This window comes from Phoxinus phoxinus (assembly GCF_949152265.1).
Source record: "Phoxinus phoxinus genome assembly, chromosome: 2".
In the NCBI taxonomy this organism is placed as follows: domain Eukaryota; kingdom Metazoa; phylum Chordata; class Actinopteri; order Cypriniformes; family Leuciscidae; genus Phoxinus; species Phoxinus phoxinus.
Genome location: NC_136877.1, coordinates 984,772 through 1,007,271, shown reverse-complemented (window position 1 = coordinate 1,007,271; position 22,500 = coordinate 984,772). Strand labels below are relative to the sequence as shown.

The 22,500-nt window shown below is 36.7% G+C and overlaps 3 protein-coding genes across 4 annotated transcripts in view; 1 reads left to right on the top strand and 2 right to left on the bottom strand.

Annotated features, from left to right (window-relative positions):
- The window catches only part of nsmaf (neutral sphingomyelinase (N-SMase) activation associated factor), a 38,427-nt gene extending 29,645 nt beyond the window's left edge, over positions 1-8,782 (bottom strand). For both annotated transcript variants that reach the window (XM_079583900.1, XM_079583901.1), the window contains exons 1-12: positions 8,632-8,782; positions 5,990-6,079; positions 4,681-4,759; positions 4,541-4,605; positions 4,417-4,453; positions 4,294-4,344; positions 4,124-4,195; positions 2,791-2,838; positions 2,591-2,643; positions 627-756; positions 147-218; positions 1-21 (exon numbers count right to left, since the gene is read on the bottom strand). The exon at positions 1-21 is cut by the window's left edge and continues 88 nt beyond it. In XM_079583900.1, coding sequence (XP_079440026.1) covers positions 1-21; positions 147-218; positions 627-756; positions 2,591-2,643; positions 2,791-2,838; positions 4,124-4,195; positions 4,294-4,344; positions 4,417-4,453; positions 4,541-4,605; positions 4,681-4,759; positions 5,990-6,079; positions 8,632-8,684 — 771 coding nt within the window. In that variant the 5' untranslated portion in view covers positions 8,685-8,782. The remainder of the gene's footprint in view (positions 22-146; positions 219-626; positions 757-2,590; positions 2,644-2,790; positions 2,839-4,123; positions 4,196-4,293; positions 4,345-4,416; positions 4,454-4,540; positions 4,606-4,680; positions 4,760-5,989; positions 6,080-8,631) is intronic.
- Positions 8,783-11,069: 2,287 nt separating this feature from the next.
- On the bottom strand, positions 11,070-22,210 carry LOC307011602 (gamma-glutamyl hydrolase-like). Its single transcript, XM_079637489.1, has 9 exons — positions 22,073-22,210; positions 21,877-21,985; positions 18,421-18,471; positions 17,769-17,853; positions 15,226-15,364; positions 14,877-14,983; positions 14,117-14,207; positions 12,730-12,864; positions 11,070-11,497 (listed from the first exon to the last, which is right to left on the bottom strand). Exons 1-9 carry the CDS (start codon positions 22,164-22,166, stop codon positions 11,376-11,378), a joined length of 933 nt encoding a protein of 310 aa, XP_079493615.1. The 5' UTR covers positions 22,167-22,210; the 3' UTR covers positions 11,070-11,375.
- Positions 22,211-22,500, top strand: part of ggh (gamma-glutamyl hydrolase (conjugase, folylpolygammaglutamyl hydrolase)) — a 12,988-nt gene continuing 12,698 nt past the window's right edge. Inside the window, exon 1 of the mRNA XM_079637500.1 lies at positions 22,211-22,308. Within this exon, the coding sequence (XP_079493626.1) occupies positions 22,253-22,308 (56 nt within the window). The 5' untranslated portion in view covers positions 22,211-22,252. The remainder of the gene's footprint in view (positions 22,309-22,500) is intronic.

The following is a 22,500-nucleotide window of genomic DNA, read 5'->3' as shown; positions in this document are numbered from 1 at the left end:
TGTGCAAAACACCTCCAGGCCCTGATCTCACACACACACACACACACACACACACACACACACACACACACACACACACACACACACACGGTAAATAACAGACACAAAACTGAAGAACGGATAGAAGAATGAGTCTCATCGCTCACCAAAGGCCTCAGTCCGTGTCTGCGTTTGTAGATGCGTCTCACGCTGTGTAACTCGATCTGAACCACTGAATCCTTTCAGGAACACAGAAACACACACAAGAACCAGAGAAGGACTGTCAAAATGGCTGAAAAGATTTAACTGTCTTAAATATTAGCATTGAATTATAGTCGAATTCGGAAGGCAATACCGGTACTTAATGTTAGAGGAACTTAGTACAGTGTTGTCTTCTAAGCCCACAAGAGGGCGCAATCATATAAACCAAATCAAGCATCACATCTTTTATTGAAATTAAATAACGTTCACTTTTTAAAGTGCATTAATGTTTGAAACAATTGTTCTTAAAAAAATGTTTACAAAAATGAATCTGCATGCAAGGAAGATTAGGTTATAAATCTGTGTGAATTTAGGTTAAAAATTCCACACACAGCGTAATGAACACACACACAGACACTCGTGTCACACAGGAGGAGGAGACGCACCGGATAGCCGTTCAGAGGCTGGAAGTAGAGACTGCGATCGGTGATGCACACGTGACCCGCGTTCGTCACCAGAGGAGAAACCGTCTCCGCCACACACTCCATGTGCAGGCGCTCGCTCACGTCCTGCAAGCTGACCGCCACAGAGAGAACACACGCTTTTCAGTTTCAACCATTTGTAAGTCTCATTTAAAAACGTATTTGTTTTTTTCTGGGGTATTGATTTTTTATTTTTTTTTACACAAATTTTTCTTACATGTGTATATTATATTATATTTGTGTGTATTAAAGTGTGTATATTTAGGATATGTATTTATTTGTCTTGTACAGCACTTTGGACAGTCTTGTGACTGTTTTAAATGTGCTTTATAAAATAATTAAACTTGAAACTTGAATTTAATGAGTAGGGATGCACGATATATCGGCCACCATATCGGTACCGATATATTAAAGCCGATAAATAATGTATTATCTCCTCCTGATAGGAATAGAGCGTCTGGCGCGAGTGATTTCAATGTTAAGTCAATGTAAAGACATGTTTACGTGCGTCTGGAGGTCCTGTAGACGCGAAGTCGCCTCATTCCCCCGTCCAGTTTGCGCGAATGACGCGAATTGATGCACGAATTAGGCGAATTGAGCGTCTGGCGCGACACGTGTGAGTGGTGCTTTGTGCATATACGCGTTTGACGCAAATTCACGTCTGATGCCCGACTTGAAATTTTTTTACTTTGGTGTCAATTCGCGCCGCGTTAACCAATCAGGAGCCTGCTTGCTGCTGTCACGTGGTGAAGTGACGTGATAAACGGGGTCAGGCCTGCTTTTCAGATTATAATGTCATTTTATATGTTTGGCCTCAATAAATGATTTTGTAATATGACTAAATGCCCACGTGAAAGAAGGAATGGCATTGTTCAGATGTTAACTATGAATGTGACACTGAACACTTGCAGTCGTAGGCCACATTTCTGAGTGAGATGAAGAAAAACTCACATAACGCTAATTAAAGAAGTTGTTTGACCTTCGTTATAACGAGTCATTAATGTATTTTAACTTATATGTTTCATATAATAGAACCGAAGCTATAGATTGTGAATTTAAACATGTCTGGTTTACCAGCGGCAGACGTCAGGAGGACTAGCCGAGGTCAGGCGGGTTACATGAGCGCTGAGCGCCGCTGAGCGCCGCTGATCGCCTGGATCTCACAACTCCGAAACCTCAGATCACAATTTTTAAAATAGGCGCTATCTTTATAAACAAACCACAGATTTGAGCTTTAAACAACTACATTCTCGACTGAACAACTCTTAAAACTACATTTCGTGACACAATAACAGTAGTATTTTTACATTTCGCTGCCTTTCTTGCAAACAGAACCGCCTGCACTGGCCCCTCCCACAAGAAGCGGATTTCGCCTCGGACGCGCGTCAATTTCGCTACAAACGCTTGCTTTTTACGCACGTCCATTTCGCTTTAAACGCGCGAATGCATTCAAAATGTTCAAGTGATACTCAGACGCGATATATGCACATTTGACGCTCTATTGGCGTTTGGTGTGAGCGCAGACTCCAGACACGCACTGTTCAACATGATGTTTGCTTGAATTATGATTGCAATTACTTTTAAAAAAGGAAAATACAGTAAAGCGCAAGTCTGTCATGCCGTGAAATCATAATGAGAACATCATAATTGTGTGTTTGGGACGTGGGTCTTAATGAGACTTTTGTTTTTGAAATCAGGCTCTAGAAAATTACATAAATGTTTTTATTTATCGGCCAATATATCGGTTATCGGCATTTAAACAAAGAATTATCGGTTATCGGTATCGGCCTAAATGTTCATATCGGTGCATCCCTACAAGCTTTATATTCACAACTGCAAACAATCTGAATACGGTAACCTGTGGATATGGCAAATACATATTTCTACTCTGAGATCATCAATAACTGGAGGAATGAATAATCTCTTACCCGTTCTTATCAAAACATGTTCTTGCCAACCGGGACTGCAATATAGCAGCAATCTTCAGCAGAAACACACACAGATCAGATCACACACAGATCACACACAGATCACACACAGATCACACACAGATCACACACAGATCACACACAGATCTCAAAAAAGGAAGCAAATAATTACGTTTGGAAATGTATTTGATAGTACTGACCATTGCCGTCTGGTCGCCCAGTTTATCCAGACACGACGCTCTGTGCAACTGTAAGAACAGAAGTTATTAACATGTTACTGTATGAGAATAGACATGAAAATCACTGTACAAAATAAAATGGTTGTAATTCATGAATGATTTGGAATTAGACTTTAAAGGAGAACTCCGGTCAATTTTAACATTGAGCTCAATTTTTAGTAAATTTGGAGTGCTGTCAATACAGAGAACAACGACAAGAATCGGTGTTGCCTACACCGTGTTATCCTCTTTTTAAAATGTGCCCAGCCATGTTGAGGGATTCCTTCAGAGTCGATTGTCGAGTTCACGCGCATATGTTTAGTTACTATGATCACGCGCGTGAAATCGACAATCGACTACTTTGGACTTCGACCGAAAACAGGAAGTAAATACAGGTCTGTGCACTGGCTGATATAACATTTTTATTAATATCTTTCACATCTACTGCAGTCAGATTCACTCGTGTTCACTCTGAAGGAATCACTCAACATGGCTGGGCACTTGTATGACACATCAAGGATGATAAGAGAAATAAAAGCAGGTTTAAAATTAGACCCCATTCAAGTCAACAGGGTGCAAATGTTAAAAATAGGATAACACGGTGTAGGCAACACCGATTCTTGTCGTTGTTCTCTGTATTGACAGCACTCCAAATTTACAAAAAATTGAGCTCAATGTTAAAATTGACCGGAGTTCTCCTTTAAAGAAGACACTCAGCAGATTATTGCTGAGTGAAAAATACAAAATGTATATTTTAATAAATAATTTTTACTATAAAGTTACTATAAAATCAAAGCCGTATGTCTAACCAAGCTGTGTTCCAAATTTGAAGTTGAAATCACAAATATTAAAGTTCCTATGAGATTTTGTTAAGGCGCTGTACCAAAAATATCCACCGGGTGACACGCATTCCATTGAATTTTGTTTTATGCATTTTCCTGTAACATATTAACAATATCACTTCTATGAATAAATAGTCGCATAATTTGGAACCTTGAGACTCAGACCTTTCTGACGATATGCGTTTTGTCAAGATTAGAAAAGGGTTTTGATTATAAAGTAGTTAAAATAAACGTTGTAATATGAAACCTGATGACGCCCACTAGGGGAGGAGCCAGATAAAATAATATAGAGTACCGTTTCCATGGTAGCACAACGTCCAATTTCAAAACGGGTTTCACAGGATGATTTTTTTTTTATGATACATGATTTATGATGATTAGTAAAATATGTGATACAAAAAAAGAGCGGGAAGGTGACAGTTAAAGGGTTAAAACGAAAATCCACAGATCTCAAGAGAAAGAAAAAGGCAAACCTGTAACAACATCTGAACAACATCCTCCGTTTTACTGGATGCCTCCAACTGGAACGTGAGCTTTCTTTCTCCCTAACGTGCAACAATTAATACAAATATATTATAATAAATAAGTTTATGAAATGTGTCAACACTAAAAACAAACTTTTCTTACACACAAATGAACTCACCCTTTCGTATTTATATGGAGCAACCGCATTTTCTTCTTTAATTAGATAAATCTGACAAGAAAGGGTTAAATATTGAAACTTTTGCAGATATTAAAGAGTGAAGTGAAACCGAGACGCACTCACCTGCTTGGTTTCTATAAGAATACAGGCAGGTTTACTTCTGCAAACACGCGTTAGAAAGAAAGAAAGATAATGATTAAGGTCTGCACAGCAGAAGAAGTGATCGAGTCGTTGTTCTCAGCCTTACTCTATAAACGGGTTGTGTGTCGGTTCCTCCAGCGCCGAGATTCCTTCGCAGTCTTTCAGGGGAATCTGCAGGAAAGAGGTTTTATTACTGTAGAAATGAAAGCATAACAGCGAAACGTGATAATAATACGAAGATTATACCTTTAAAATAGGCTCCTTCGCATCATCAGCTTCGAAGATCACTGATTTAGAGCAGATTTTTAATGAGCCGCTGGTTCGTCTGTGTTGAAACAAACAGATTTAAAAGTCATTAACTAAATTTCCTGAGATTAGCGTGTTGAACATCACAGAAGACAGTTTCCATTCGTTAGCTTTATTAGTAGGAGAAAACACAAAACATGTTTACATTCATACTACACACAACATACTTTTTTAACAGTCATAAAGTAAGTTTCAAATGTAATAGGGATGCACCAATATGAACATTTTGGCCGATACCGAAAGCCGATAATTCTTTACATTTGAAACCCGATAACCAATAATTCTTTATATTTGAAAGCCAATAACCAATAATTCTTTATATTTGAAACCCGATAACCGATAATTCTTTATATTTGAAAGCCGTTAACCGATAATTCTTTATATTTGAAAGCCGTTAACCGATAATTCTTTATATTTGAAAGCCGTTAACCGATAATTCTTTACATTTGAAAGCCGTTAACCGATAATTCTTTATATTTGAAAGCCGTTAACCGATAATTCTTTACATTTGAAAGCCAATAACCAATAATTCTTTATATTTGAAAGCCGTTAACCGATAATTCTTTACATTTGAAAGCCAATAACCAATAATTCTTTATATTTGAAAGCCGATAACCGATAATTCTTTATATTTGAAAGCCAATAACCAATAATTCTTTATATTTGAAAGCCGTTAACCGATAATTCTTTACATTTGAAAGCCAATAACCAATAATTCTTTATATTTGAAAGCCGATAACTGATAATTCTTTACATTTGAAAGCCGATAACCGATAATTCTTTATATTTGAAAGCCGATAACCGATAATTCTTTACATTTGAAAGCCAATAACCAATAATTCTTTATATTTGAAAGCCGATAACCGATAATTCTTTATATTTGAAAGCCGATAACCGATAATTCTTTATAACCAATAATTATCGGTTATCGGGTTTCAAATATACAGAATTATTGGTTATTGGCTTTCAAATATAAAGAATTATTGGTTATTGGCTTTCATTGAAAAGATTCGTTCAAAAACGCTGATTCATCCAGTAATGAAACGAGTGAAGTCCCAAATCGCAGGACATTTGATTCCTGAAGAACAGTAAATCAATCAAGAAACAAGTCGATTCCTGTTTTCCAGTCCGACACAACAAGTGCTATCGAGGAACTGGCTCTTCTGGAGACTCTCTCAGTGTGGTATTCTGCAAACCTCGTGCATTCACTCATTAATGATCGAGTTGAGTCCTCAGAGAGTTCTCTCACCGGCTCGCCTCGGGACTGCTGTCGGTCAGATTATAAGCAGTGTGTTGTTCAAAATAATGTTCCTCCAGATCCAGCAACAACAGCGAGAATCTGCACAGAAACATGAGAACATGACAAGCGTCTGAAGCTGGATGAGGCAAGAGAGGAAATAACGATGTTACAAATTAATTTAATATTAATTACACATACAGTAATATATACAGTCTTTATTTTCTGGTAAAAACTCCATTCATTTTCTCCATAGGGAAACTCCTGTTGAAGCCATCAAGCCATTGTGTTTAACGGAGGATTTCATGATGAAAAACTACATTACCCATAATGCTGTAGAGAAAGTTCCACCAATCAGAGAGTCGAAAAAAGCGGCAAAAAGAGCTCTTTAGCTCCGCCCACTCCTGAATGATGTAATCGAGACCTTATCCTTGCGCTCTCAAAATACTTGAATATTTGTGTATATTGTGTATAAAATATAATTTCTCCATCAATTACGCTGTTCGCAATGCTTCATGGGATTGTAGTTCTTTCCCTCACTAAAGCCGTTAAAGTGTGTATGTCAGGTTCAATTTTTAATTATGATTGACACAAAATAGTGAGGGGAAATACACGTTTGACAAGTTGATGTATTGTTTTGTATGTTTTTCGATTCCTAAAGGCAGAATATAAGATGAAAAAGTTCGTTATTTTCAGTCCTCACTTAAAACTGCCCATCCCCCCAAACGAATCGTTTGACGTCATAACAGGGAGACGTCTCCCAAGCTCGCTGAGCTGTGTTGATAATTGTACGAGTGATAGAGCGAGAGAATTAGTGATTAGGACATTTATTTAGTTATTTAGTTAGTTATTTAAGTTAGGTAGTTAGTATACGCAGGCGTATTTTCACGATGGTGAATTACTGCGTTTGTGCTGTGTGCAAAAACACAGTTAAAACCGTTCACAGACTCCACTGTGTTCCGTGCCTGGGTCAACTTTGTTCGGACCAAACGCGCTGACTTCAGTGCTGCCTCGGTATCCAAGACTTCGGTCATTTGCAGCGCCCATTTCACTGAGAAGGACTACGCGGTTGGAGATCTCATGAGTTATAAAATGGGATTTAAAACCCGAGTGAGACTGGTAGCTGATGCGGTGCCTACGGTGAAGCAGTCGATCGCGCCCGCGTCTCTCTCTCACTCTCTCACTCTCTCACTCTCTCACTCTCTCACTCTCTCTCACTCTCACACACACACACACACACACACACACACACACACACACACACACACACACACACACACACACACACATATTCCAGCATTGCAATATTGACACCGCAGGCTGTTCATTATAGCCACGGAGCTTCAGAGCTAAGGCGGAGCTACAGATTAGGTGTCCCTAAATAACCCGCGTATAACAGTAAGCCAACGTTAGTTCCGCATGAATTAATTTGCACGCGAGTTTTATTTATTTTCATACCGTGTATTCTCCGTGTATATTCAAGCACCGAACCTTTCAAGCACCGTACCGTTTCGGTTCAATACGAATACATGTACCGTTCCACCGCTAAGTTATGCCTATACTACCAGACACCTGACCAACTCTCCACTGGTTCTTCTTCACACCAGATATTTATGTTTCTTCGATATGAATTATTTACATTTCTGTTTGGCTCCTCATCTGTCTCCCGCCTGGGAGGCTCAAAATTGTATGGCTGTGGGCCATCGTATAGGTTTGAGGGGGATTTTGGATCTCCTCAGACTCAAAACTCTCCATACTTCAATAGAACTTTGTTGGCGCGACTCCCTTGTATGACGTCACAGCTCAGCCCTTGTTTTAAAAATATGACCTTGACAGAAATGGCTATAAATCTTATTGCAGGGCAGTTACAGTAATAATTTTAATGCTAATTACATTTTCACTCAGACATCTAACCCTTATTTAATATATCTAAAAAAAAAATGTAACCTGACATACACACTTTAAGTTTACAGTCTTATGCCTTTGCATTTTTGTCCGATTTTCTAAATGTGTATGATTCAAAAAGTTTTTAATGTTATGATTCAGAAAATTCAATAGTGATGAGCACGAAAAATTATTTAATAATAAACACTGCAACATTTAAAAAAAAAAAAAGGTCAATTTTGATTTCATGGTGACTTTAATGAAAGCAATTATAGACAGTCTTGCCTGACGAAAAGTAAACAAATGAATAATTACTGAGACAGAGGTCACGTGACATCGAAAGACTTCAACAGTTGACATTCATATTTTTCAAGACTGCTTTTCTATCAAAATATTGAGAGTTCGCCACTAAATTAAGGTCAAAACAAAGACGTATTCTGCTCAGCTAACATCTAAACACAAAGCGTGTCTTAACTTTAACTTTACTGCTAGAAATAAACAAATAAACTGGACACCGCTCTCTCTCTCTCTCTCTCTCTCTCTATACATATACATGCTAAGAAAGTGTTAATAAAGGTCAAAATTAAGTGTTTACTTCAAGAAACGCACAAATATGCTAGCATTAGTCCGTTGACTGGCCTGTTTATGAGGCTTTGACCCGCGAGCTCGAGTGACACAACAGGCCAGAAGTCAGAGAGTTAAACTGCGCGGACCTGAGGGAAAACAGGCTGAAGGAATGCACACCTGAGTGAGGTGAAGTGTGACAGTACCTTTCTTTAGCGCGGTCCTTCTTCGTGATGAAAGCCATGAGGGATCCGGGCATGTAAACACGGAAATGCTCGGAATCAGAGGAAGAACCACGTGATCGAGGGACATATCTCTGTCACGCTGCCGTGGAGAAATAACAATAACAATCAACGATTTTTTTATTATTATTTTGAAATCTGTGTTCAACCGTTAATAACTTCATACAGTAAAGTGATTAAAAGGGATTTTCTGTTTAAAAATAATAATATTTCCGCTCCTTGATCACGATTGGTTAAGCCGCTGTAAAACACTCACGTGACCTCTGCCTGTGTGATTATTAGTTCATGAAAACTTTTTATAAAAATAAACAAGTCCCGTTGACACGTTGTTTACAATTATTTCAAAGATTGTCACTGAAAACCACGGCTTCTTCTTACTATAGTTTTTCTGATCATAAAATACATATTGAAAAATATATTTATTTATTGTATATTGAGTGACAGGTGATGCAATATATTCAGTTCTTGACATATTCGGTTCCACCGGGTGGCGCCTATTGAATATTCATGATATTCCCCTGATGTGGGCGTGTCTTTGAGACAACTCGCAAACAAACGGAACTGAAAATATTAGTGAAATCTCGTCGAATCGCATTATTTCGAAACCGTAATAAAGTTTCTCTGAAAGAAATTGTATAACTATAAAGTGCAAAATATAAAATAAATATACAAGTAAAGAGAAATAAATAAAAAAAATAATAATAAAAACCAAAAAAATAACAGGTATGAGATCATCATAAATGGTTAAGCTTCACATTGAGACCTAGAGCGTTTTGCTTTTACTATTTTAACCGTGTGTTTTATTAATTTAATTTTTTATTTCCAAAATTATACATGTAATAATAGCTACAATCGATGCTCTAATGATTCCCGAGCACGCGCATGTTTTACGGTGGCCGTAATAAAAACCTACTATTTGAACACTTACCAAGCAGCAAATGTGAACACAAATTGGGAAGAGTGGGAAGAAGGAAAAGTATTAATATTTGACGACTCGTTCGAGCACGAAGTCTGGCAGGAGGCAGAAAGTTCAGACTCATCTTCATCGTGGACGTCTGGCACCCCGAGCTCAGCCAATCACAGAGGCAGACTCTCTCACCCATATAGAGGATAACAGCCAATCACAGAGCTCGAAGAGTAGGTCAACAGGCAACAGCCAATCACAGAGCTCGAAGAGTAGGTCAACAGCCAATCACAGAGCCAGACTCTCTCACCCATATAGAGGATAACAGCCAATCACAGAGCTCGAAGAGCAGGTCAACAGCCAATCACAGAGCTCGAAGAGTAGGTCAACAGCCAATCACAGAGCTCGAAGAGTAGGTCAACAGCCAATCACAGAGCTCGAAGAGTAGGTCAACAGCCAATCACAGAGCTCGAAGAGTAGGTCAACAGCCAATCACAGAGCTCGAAGAGTAGGTCAACAGCCAATCACAGAGGCAGACTCTCTCACCCATATAGAGCACAACAGCCAATCACAGAGCTCGAAGAGCAGGTCAACAGCCAATCACAGAGCTCGAAGAGTAGGTCAACAGCCAATCACAGAGCCAGACTCTCTCACCCATATAGAGGATAACAGCCAATCACAGAGCTCGAAGAGCAGGTCAACAGCCAATCACAGAGCTCGAAGAGTAGGTCAACAGCCAATCACAGAGCTCGAAGAGTAGGTCAACAGCCAATCACAGAGCTCGAAGAGTAGGTCAACAGCCAATCACAGAGCTCGAAGTGTAGGTCAACAGCCAATCACAGAGCTCGAAGAGTAGGTCAACAGCCAACAGCCTATCACAGAGGCAGACTCTCTCACCCATATAGAAGATAACAGCCAATCACAGAGCTCGAAGAGTAGCTCAACAGCCAATCACAGAGCTCGAAGTGTAGGTCAACAGCCAATCACAGAGCCAGACTCTCTCACCCATATAGAGGATAACAGCCAATCACAGAGCTCGAAGACCAGGTCAACAGCCAATCAGAGCGCTCGTTTTCATAAACCACAAATTTCCAAGGCAGTGTGAATGTATAAGTTCTATGAATCATATTGTTTTGAGTTGTGCGTAACATGAGAACATAATCATCTAATATTCAAGATATTAATTATGTAAAGCAAATATGATTTGCAATCATGTTTCAGAAGGATGTGTTTATGAAAGATTATGTTCGATTGAAGGGTTAATCTACACACGGTTACGGGAGAATAAGAGATCAGAATATGAGAAAGCTGCATTTGCTGTTTCTAACAGAAAAACTGAGACTTAAGTCACTTTTTTATAAAGTTATAGATATGATTGAGCATTGCACTGTATGTTGTGGGTTAAAGTTTGTGTATGCGTGTGCTTATGAATACATAAATGATCATTAAGAGATAAAACATCATCACTTCGTGCCTTTTTCCAGCCGTAGAAACTATTGAGGTCAAGAATGAGTCAAAAGAAGTGAATATGTCATTGTATTTTGCATAATGATTTATTCTGTATTTTTTCTGGAAATGTTTTCATCAGCGCACATGTTTTATTAACACTACAGATTATACATGATTTTTTTTTTGTATATGTACATGTTTGTTTACATGGCAAATGTTTGTGTTGTGAATTATTAAAACATGATCTCCGTTATAATTGAGTTTGATTGATCATCTTCACATCACAGTGGGAGAATGTGCAGCTCCAGTTTGTAAATTAATAATAATAATAATAATGCCATTAATACAGATTTCCCTAATCGAAGAAGTAGATCTGCTGGAAGGGGGTGAGCGTCCCGGTGAACTCCGGCGTGTGGCGATAGATCAAGGCCTTCTCCTCTTCCTCCACACTCGGGAAACTGTGCCAACTCTTCCTCGCTACGGAAGAGGAAACTTATTCATCATAATCATCCTGTTATTCATAATGTGTTCATTCATCGCATCACACGAGACACGACTGGCATCTGTCAAGTTTGAGATCGTTTGGCTTTTCATGAAGTGTTTTTTTCAGATTAGTGGACAGAACACACACACACACACACACAGACACACACGCGCGCACACACACACACACACACACACACACACACAGACACACACACACACACACTTCAGTTTTATTCTCATTTATATTCTGAGGGATTTCACACAGGGTTTGTTCATATGTCATTTTCCTGATTTTATACAACATTTTATTCCTAAAAATGTATTTATTTTTGTCTGTTGACTATTTTCTGATTTATGATAAAAAGAGAAATCCAAAATCTCTGTAAAAACTTTGACTAATATATATATATATTTAGGGCTGTCAAAAGATTAATCGTGATTAATCGCATCCAAAATAAAAGTTTGTGTTTCCATAATATATGTGTGTGTACTGTGTATAATTATTTATATATATATAAAAACACACACAATCATGTATATATTTAAGAAAAATTAGTTATTTATATATCAAATATTTATATATAATATAAATTATATAAATGTATATACAGTATATAAATGCAATTATTCCTTAAATATATACATGAATGTGTGTGTATTTATACATAATAATTCTACACAGTACACACACATATATTATGGAAACACAAACTTTTATTTTGGATGCGATTAATCACGATTAATCTTTTGACAGCCCTAAATATATATATATATAGGAGGAACTGGAAAATGTGAATATGGTGCAAAAGTTAATTTAATTTGATGTTTATGGCGTACAGATTATGGAAACCTTTTCACAATATTCTAATTTTGACTTTGGGGTTTTCATAATCTATAAGCCATAATCATCAAAATTATAACAAATAAAGGCTTGAAATATCTCACTCTGCATGTAATGAGTCTATATAATATATTAGTTTCAGCTTTTAGGTTGAATTACTGAAATAAATGAACTTTTGCACCATATTCTCATTTTTCCAGCTTCTCCTGAACATAAAAAGAAACAAAAATTTTCAACTTGACTTTGTTCGGATTTTTCTTCTAGAAGTATACAAATTGGTGCATATTTAATTAGATAACGCCTCATATGCATATTTATACATTACATTTAAGAAAACGTATACAAAAAAAGTATACGTATACGAGTCATGTGGTCATCTTACCCTCGCTGACGAAGAAGAGTGCGGAGTAGAAGCCGGTCTCCACGGCTGCGGGCGAGTGCGGGATACAGGGACGGCTCCACTCGAACGCATTCTTCTCCGGGTGCCACTGAGTCGCGTAGATGGGGAAGTCATACGCTGCACACACACACACACACACACCAGATATAGTGGACACTACCAAACGTTCGGGATCGGGAAGATGTTTAATGCTTTTTTAAAGAAGTCTTCTGCTCACCAAGCCTGCATTTATTTAATAATAATTTTTAAAAAAACAGTAATATTGTGAAATATTATTATAATGTAAATCATCAGTTTTCTATGTGAATATATAGTAAAGTGTAATTTATTCCTGTGATCAAAGCTGAATTTATCATCATTACTCCAGTCTTCAGTGTCACATGATCCTCCAGAAATCAGGATAATATGATGATCTGATGATCAAGACACAGTTATGATTATTATTAATGTTGGAAACGGTTATTTACAGTTTATTTCAGGATTCTCTGATGAATAGAAAGTTCTAAAGAACAGCATTAATCTGAAATATAATCTTCTGTAACATTATAAATGTCTTTACTGTCACTTTTGATCAATTTAATGCGTTCTTGAATCATATAAAAGTATTAATTTCTTTCATTCCTTTAAAAATAAATGTTTTTCTTACTGACCCCAAACTTCTGAACGGTGTGTTTAATGTTACAGAAGATTATATTTCTGATAAACACTGTTCTTTAGAACTTTCTATTCATCAGAGAATCCTGAAATAAACTGTTAATAACTGCGTTCAACACTGATAATAATCATAACTGTGTCTCGATCATCAGATCATCGTATTACACTGATTTCTGGAGGATCATGTGACACTGAACTTTAAAATGTCATCATATTGAACAATATTACTGTTTTGTTGTTGTTGAATGGCCTGGTGAGCCGTGGCTCTATAGTTCTCTTCATCGACCGCCGCTAGCGCCTCCTGCTGGTGAGGAGACTAACAGCTGGAGATTATTCATCCGTAATCGACTGATATTCCTGCCGTTCCCGGATGACAAATGTTGAATTTTCTGTCGAATTTGAACCACTGAATTTGTAAAGGGAAATAAAATGGACTGAAAATTGCCCGTCGGATGTATTTTTAAACAGAATGAACATTTTGGAAGTGAAATGTTTTGAATTGAAATATAATATACGACCATGTTTGATGCCAGCCCTAAAAATACAACATTCAAATGCAAGCAGGGTTATTAATGCAATAGTAGTGCAATTCAACAAGCTTTTTTCTTTCAAAAACACTTCCATAGACTTCTTTCAAAAAGATTAAAAATGGAGGCGATCCCGAACTCGTGACTGGCAGTGACCAGAAGAATATACGTCTGCTTGTTCTCCTCACCTTCCAGCGTGGAGACGAACTCGCTCTGCCCGTCCGAGTTTGTGCTCAACACCCTGTAGAAGCTCCTCAGCCGCTCGCTCTTCGTGAAGTTCTGGAACAAACACCTCATTTCACTTCATCCAGCAGAAGCAAGAAGAGTCGGACCTGAACGTTCATCACGAGAGATGTGTCTGTACTAATGTCTGTGGAAGTTGCAGTTTTAACTCTTGGACTGAAGTTTCCAGCATGTTATCACTGTTGTACAGTAGGGGGCGCTGTCACTAACAAATAAAGTCAGTTCTTCAGTCATTTCTACGGCGGCCGAGAAGCGCAACACAAACCACAATTCCGAAAACTAAACACATTTATAAACACAATGGAAAGACTAAAAACAAATGAACAAGTTAGAAAACACAAAAACATTTACGAAAACAACATTTTTGACCGAAAAAAATCGTGTGTTTTTTTGTGAACATTATTGTTGCTTGTTCATCATTGTGTCAGTGTTTTATTCGCTGACTTTAACTCGCAGAACAACATAATGACGAAACGCGTTTGTCCGTTCAGGGCCACCGTAGAAACATGTCGATGTAAGCGGACCCGCAGTGTGTGTCGAGAGAAATGCTCATTCTAAGTTAATAAAAACATAACGGTTTTTATACACCACTGAAAACATAGTTATGTTTATGATATTGCATTTCCGCCAACAGATCCTCCTGAATATTACACACTGCACCTTTAATCGGGAGCCAGAGACGAAGGGTCTCAGTAATGACGTTACCTCAGTCGTGAGACTCCACTGATGGGAGTTTTCTGTGAGCCGCTCGGTTGCCAGAGATTTCAGAAGCTCCTCGGGAAACCCTCTGAACAGTCGACCGTCTCTGGCATCTAAACCGCATCAAACCACTACTTACATTCATCATCATAACAACATCAAGACTTAACAAGCTCACTTATTTGGAAACCAAAAATATTCATCACTTTTCTGAGTAATTAACACTAGCCGTAGCATGGTAACGACTTCACTGTACATCATCGAGTAACAAGCTAGAAATCCATTTTTGTGACACTGGAAGTAAACTGATAATGAACATGAACCATTATGTAACTTTATCCGGTGTTGTTCTCACCGTCGGTGAAGTCCAGTGGCAGAGCGACTCCTTTGGTGTCAGTGCGGGACAGCAGCAACTGGCCGCTGGTTAGCAGTGTGAGCATCTCGAACCCTAAACAGGTTCCCCATACTGGGAAATAATCCCCGTTTGAATTGGCCTGTTAACACACAGAGATACTGTAGAGATGCACCGATATCAACATTTTGGCCGATACCGATAATTCTTTCTATTTGATGCTGATAACTGATAATTATATTTTGAAAGCCGATAACCGATAAATCTTTATATTTGAAAGCCGATAACTGACAATTCTTATATTTTGAAAGCCGATAACCGATAAATCTTTATATTTGAAAGCCGATAACTGATAATTCTTATATTTTGAAAGCCGATAACCAATAATTCTTTATATTTAAAAGCCGATAACTGATAATTCTTATATTTTGAAAGCCGATAACCGATAATTCTTTATATTTGAAAGCCGATAACCGATAATTCTTTATATTTGTAAGCCGATAACTGATAATTCGTATATTTTGAAAGCCGATAACCGATAATTCTTTATATTTGAAAGCCGATAACTGATAATTCTTATATTTTGAAAGCCGATAACCAATAATTCTTTATATTTGAAAGCCGATAACCGATAATTCTTATATTTTGAAAGCCGATAACCGATAATTCTTTATATTTGAAAGCCGATAACCGATAATTCGTATATTTTGAAAGCCGATAACCGATAATTCTTTATATTTGAAAGCCGATAACTGATAATTCGTATATTTTGAAAGCCGATAACCGATAATTCTTATATTTTGAAAGCCAATAACTGATAATTCTTATATTTAAAAGGCGAAAACTGATAATTCTTTATATTTGAAAGCCGATAACTGATAATTCGTATATTTTGAAAGCCGATAACCGATAATTCTTTATATTTGAAAGCCGATAACTGATAATTCGTATATTTTGAAAGCCGATAACCGATAATTCTTTATATTTGAAAGCCGATAACCGATAATTCGTATATTTTGAAAGCCGATAACCGATAATTCTTTATATTTGAAAGCCGATAACTGATAATTCGTATATTTTGAAAGCCGATAACCGATAATTCTTATATTTTGAAAGCCAATAACTGATAATTCTTATATTTAAAAGGCGAAAACTGATAATTCTTTATATTTGAAAGCCGATAACTGATAATTCTTATATTTTGAAAGCCGATAACCGATAATTCTTTATATTTGAAAGCCGATAACCGATAATTATTATATTTGAAAGCCGATAACTGATAATTCTTGTATTTTGAAAGCCGATAACCGATAATTCTTTATATTTGAAAGCCGATAACCGATAATTCTTTATATTTGAAAGCCGATAACCGATAATTCTTTATATTTTGAAAGCCGATAACCGATAATTCTTTATATTTGAAAGCCGATAACTGATAATTCTTATATTTTGAAAGCCGATAACCGATAATTCTTTATATTTGAAAGCCGATAACCGATAATTCTTTATATTTTGAAAGCCGATAACTGATAATTCTTATATTTTGAAAGCCGATAACCAATAATTCTTTATATTTGAAAGCCGATAACCGATAATTCTTATATTTTGAAAGCCGATAACTGATAATTCTTTATATTTGAAAGCCGATAACCGATAATTCGTATATTTTGAAAGCCAATAACCGATAATTCTTTATATTTGAAAGCCGATAACTGATAATTCTTATATTTTGAAAGCCGATAACCGATAATTCTTATATTTTGAAAGCCAATAACTGATAATTCTTATATTTAAAAGGCGAAAACTGATAATTCTTTATATTTGAAAGCCGATAACTGATAATTCTTATATTTTGAAAGCCGATAACCGATAATTCTTTATATTTGAAAGCCGATAACCGATAATTATTATATTTGAAAGCCGATAACTGATACTTCTTGTATTTTGAAAGCCGATAACCGATAATTCTTTATATTTGAAAGCCGATAACCGATAATTCTTTATATTTGAAAGCCGATAACCGATAATTCTTTATATTTTGAAAGCCGATAACCGATAATTCTTTATATTTGAAAGCCGATAACTGATAATTCTTATATTTTGAAAGCCGATAACCGATAATTCTTTATATTTGAAAGCCGATAACCGATAATTCTTTATATTTTGAAAGCCGATAACTGATAATTCTTATATTTTGAAAGCCGATAACCGATAATTCTTTATATTTGAAAGCCGATAACTGATAATTCTTATATTTTGAAAGCCGATAACCGATAATTCTTTATATTTTGAAAGCCGATAACTGATAATTCTTATATTTTGAAAGCCGATAATTCTTTATATTTGAAAGCCGATAACCAATAATTCTTATATTTTGAAAGCCGATAACCGATATATTGGCCGATAAATCGAAGTAAAGTTTTTATATAATTTTTTAAGGCCTGATTACAAAAACGAATCCCTAGATACTGCACTGAAAAATGACATTTGTAATTGTATAAAAAACATTGTGTATTGTATAAACAGAGTGCGAAACTGACACAAACCTCGAGAGCGAGTCTGTAGAAGATGGCGGCAGCTCTGGAATATCCGGACGATTTTAAACTGACTCTGCCTCCTGGGAACAGGACTCTAGACAGAGGAAATATACGTTATTTATTCTTTTTTTATTTATTTTTTTATTGTGATGTATAATGTATAATATGGAAATGTTTTTTCCCCTAATATTTATCTATATGTTTGTATATGTATATTGAGAGAGAGAGAGAAATTCCAGGACTTCCAAGCACTACTTTTTTGGTTTTCAAGGACCACAATCAGAGATCTCACTTAAAAAACAATATCTTCAGGATTTTTTAAACTCAAATTACAGATATAAGGTATCCAAAATACAACTTACAACATATTTAATAATATATATTAAATACAAAGTTTCTAATGGCTATTATTGTCCAATAAATAATATTTTATATTATAATGTTGGCGTACTTGGTATCAAAAAAAGGTATAATGGGGTTTAAGTGTTAATATTGCCTGAAAATATTGAATTTGTGTTTAAAAAACAAAAGTTTAAGGGTTTTCCAGGACTTAAATGTCAAAAACTCAAGTTCCAGCACTTTAAGCCTCCGGAGAGAGTCCGCGATTCCTCACTGTAATCACGTCTTTAACACAGATTTACTGTACACCAGATTTACTCACCCGTTTATGGATTTGAACAGCCGTGTGTACTCTTCTTCAGTCCTGTTGATCCTACAGAACATGACAATAAACTACATTAGAAAGCTTCCGTGTCGAGCAGTTTACACACAACATGCGTATGAAATAATCTTCTGATTAGCAGCACACGATCTGAACAACACTGGCTGCGTCCCAAAGCACACACTTTCTGGAGTAGACGTTTAAAAAGTATGTTTTTATGAAATATGAATGAAATTTTGATGTACTACATTCGTTATGTCATAATCATGGGATAGTGGGCTAAATGTCCATCATACACACACTCAGTTTTATGAGTACTGTGTGAAATCAGACACACTACTTTTAAAGTATATATATATATAGCAGGGAAGCGTGTGATTTCGGACTGTTGTGGCAAAAACAATATTTAACAAACGCAGCATTCCCAGGCAAAAGAGACGTCAAGATTCAAATTGTATTTAAAAGAAAATATACATTTATTCTTGCAGGAATAGTTCCCATTCTCGCCACACAGTCCAGCTGCAGGCCGAGGGGAAACCCAGCCTCAACAGACCAGTTAGCCGGCAGAAGTGAGACCCAGATAGTGTTCTTTCTGGAGTCTTATAATGTCCTCATCAAAGCATTCTCTAAACACCTTTAGTTAATAAACTAAACTAACTAAACACCCTCCCCAGAGGGCAGAACTGAGGACCCCCACGGCTCCTCAACCCTCCCTCGCCTGGGGTCTCCTCGCCTCTGTCTAGTGACACACACACAGCTTAGGGATGGCCAACACTAAAACAATTCTTGACCGACCACCGAGCCTCATTAGCCGGTTGAAACCGGTTAACCGATTAGTTTAAAATATGCTACACTATTGGAAATAACAGCCATTTCGAGCCGCGCCTGCAATTTCGCAACTCTGTCGCATCTCTCCGCCGCTCTGCCTCACACACACACACACACACACAGCCGGCGCCTATGGCAAGCCGTTTTAGCTTTTATTCATTTCCAGGATATGAATTCTGGATATCAACAATTCAATTTTCACTAGTTAAAATTATAGTTATTGATATCAGGAATTAGATTTACTAGTAACAATATGGCAAGCCGTTTTAACATTTAATCATTTAAGCCTACTAGTATCTATTTTCATGCTACTAGTACTTATTTTTTAGATACTAGTATCTATTCCATTAAGTACTAGTACTTATTCTTTAGGTACTAGTGCTTATTCTTTAGATACTAGTGCTTATTCTTTAGATACTAGTGCTTATTCTTTAGGTACTAGTGCTTATTCTTTAGATACTAGTGCTTATTCATTAGATACTAGTGCTTATTCTTTAGGTACTAGTGCTTATTCTTCAGGTACTAGTACTTATTCATTAGATAAAATGAAAAAAAACGGTTGAAACCGGTTAACCGATTAGTTTAAAATATGCTACGCTATTGGAAATAACAGCCATTTCGAGCCGCGCCTGCAATTTCACAACTCTGTCGCATCTCTCCGCCGCTCTGCCTCACACACACACACACACACACACACACACACACACACACACACACACACACACCCACACACACACACACACACACACACACACACACACACACACACACCCACCCACCCACCCACACCCACACACACACACACACACCCACACACACACACACACACACCCACCCACCCACCCACACCCACACACACACACACACACCCACACACACACACACACAAATTCTTGAATGAATTCTTGATATCAACAATTGTTTTAATGTTGACACTGTTTTTATGGAAATGTTTTATTCCTGTTTTATTGAATCTGTTCTTACTTTCTCTTTTATCTGTTGGCACGGGTCACTTTCTATTAAACAGAAAAATCGCATGCAAGGTATCGTGAAGGTATGCAGCAAAATTGTTGGCACACCCTTAAATGACCTACATGACCTGTATAAGGTCAGATCCTTGAAGAAGGCGAGAGCCATCTTGGCTGACCCCAGTCATCCCTTGTGGGATGAATTTATGCTGCTGCCATCCGGGCGCAGATATAGTCTGCCGCGATGCAGAACAAATAGATTAAAAAGGTCATTTATCCCGACGGTTATCACAATTGTTAACAATACCCGGTGAATTCAAGTATAATTTATGTCTTTCTGTGATTGTGTTTATTGTTGTTGTTTGATTAATATATTTGTTGTTACTGCTGGCTGTAATCTAAATTGCCCCTCGGGGATAATAATAAAGTTACCTTGACCTTTACCTTACCTTACATTTTTTGATATCTAAAATGTAATTGTTGATATCAAGAATTCATATCCTGGAAATGAATAAAAGCTAAAACGGCTTGCCATAGGCGCCGCCCTTCCATTCACGTCACTTTTTTTAAATCCCCAGCAGCGCGAACATGAGTCCCGCAAACGCGGCGCCGAGGAGCTTGTATGTAATCGGCGGACAAATGGCTCCTTATTAGTTGCAATGTTATTTTATATACCAAGAGAAAAAGCCAAATTTGGCCATATATTTTATACAAATCTTTTTATATATATATTTCTGTGATGATGACACCATTTTCTAAATGAAAAAGCTTTATGGTGAGGTTATGTGACAGCAACGTAACATAACTTTAATTAAAACATGTACAAAACTAATGTAAATATATGTTTCTTCATTTATAATCTCACATCAGAAATATGACCTCGTGTGTAAGCTGTTCACATGACTTAATTGGCTTCAGTGTATTTGATCAATGTGGAAAACAATTAAATTACCATTTATTAAAAGTTTCACATTGTTGTATACATATTGTATGCAGGACACTAGAACTGAGGACAGCGAACCGCTTATAAACCCAATACAATCAACAAGTCATGCGGTTTGAACCTTTTTTATTTTTATTTTATGTGTTTTTTTAGGGCTGTCAAAAAATTAATCGTGATTAATCGCATCCAAAATAAAAGTTTGTGTTTGCATAATATACGTGTGTGTACTGTGTATAATTATTTATATATATATATATATATATATATATATATATAAAAACACACACAATCATGTATATTTTTAAGAAAAAATGGGTATATTTATATATAAAATATTTATATATATATATATATATATATATATATATATATATTCATATATATATATATATATATATATATATATATATATAAATTATATAAATGTATATACAGTAAATAAATGCAAATATTTCTTAAATATATACATGAATGTGTGTGTATTTATACATAATAATTATACACAGTACACACACATTATGCAAACACAAACTTTTATTTTGGATGCGATTGATCACGATTAATCTTTTGACAGCCCTAGTTTTTATATGTATGTACATTGTTGGTTCTTTGTGTGTAAGTTACGCATGTTGAAACACAGGCAAAAAAAATAAAAAAATTAACGGATAATAAAGTGATCAATGAATCAATCAATCAATCAATCAATCAAAAACTCACATCACCGGAACCACGCGCGCGCCCGCGGACTCCAGGAACTTGACGTAAGACGCCGCGATGTACGCGTTTCTGTGAGGCGTCGCGTGAAACACTTCCTGCGCGAGAACACCTGGACAACAGGTTTAAAGTTTAAAGAGAATACAGTGGTTTAAAACGCTCTCATGCACAGTATTTTTAAAACAACTTTTCAACTCACCGATTATTGGTCTATCGTTCGTTTTTACCGGTGCTCCAGAAAACACGGAATCGGCGAGCGTGAAAACACACGCGAGGCAGAAGAAGCGGGTCATGTTTCATTTACATTAGAAGTGTTGCGCTTCCTCACGTGACAGACTGGAGTCTGGGGGAATATAAGGACCCGCTCGGTTCCGCGTTCATGACGCGTTCGGGACGTCACGTGTGTTTTTACTGCGGCCAGACAAGCAGAACAGGGTGACGCGCATTCTTGAATTTCTTGTTTCTCCAAATGCTTGTCATCATCCTAAATCAATGCACATTATTTCTATGCCTCCCATTTTATCGTTTAACTTACTTTATTTCTTGACTTGTATAGCTTCTTATGCCTTTTAGGCTACATTTTATAATGTCTATTATTGATCAATAAAACTGCATTTTTGCATAAAT

Excerpts from the sequence above, each read along its gene's own strand:
- LOC307011602 (XM_079637489.1), bottom strand. The coding sequence starts at position 22,166 with ATGACCCGCTTCTTCTGCCTCGCGTGTGTTTTCACGCTCGCCGATTCC. Across the intron at positions 17,854-18,420 it reads CTGTTCAAATCCATAAACGG|AGTCCTGTTCCCAGGAGGCA; the intron begins GTGAGTAAATCT and ends TCCTCTGTCTAG. Across the intron at positions 14,984-15,225 it reads GCCACTGGACTTCACCGACG|ATGCCAGAGACGGTCGACTG; the intron begins GTGAGAACAACA and ends GATGCGGTTTAG.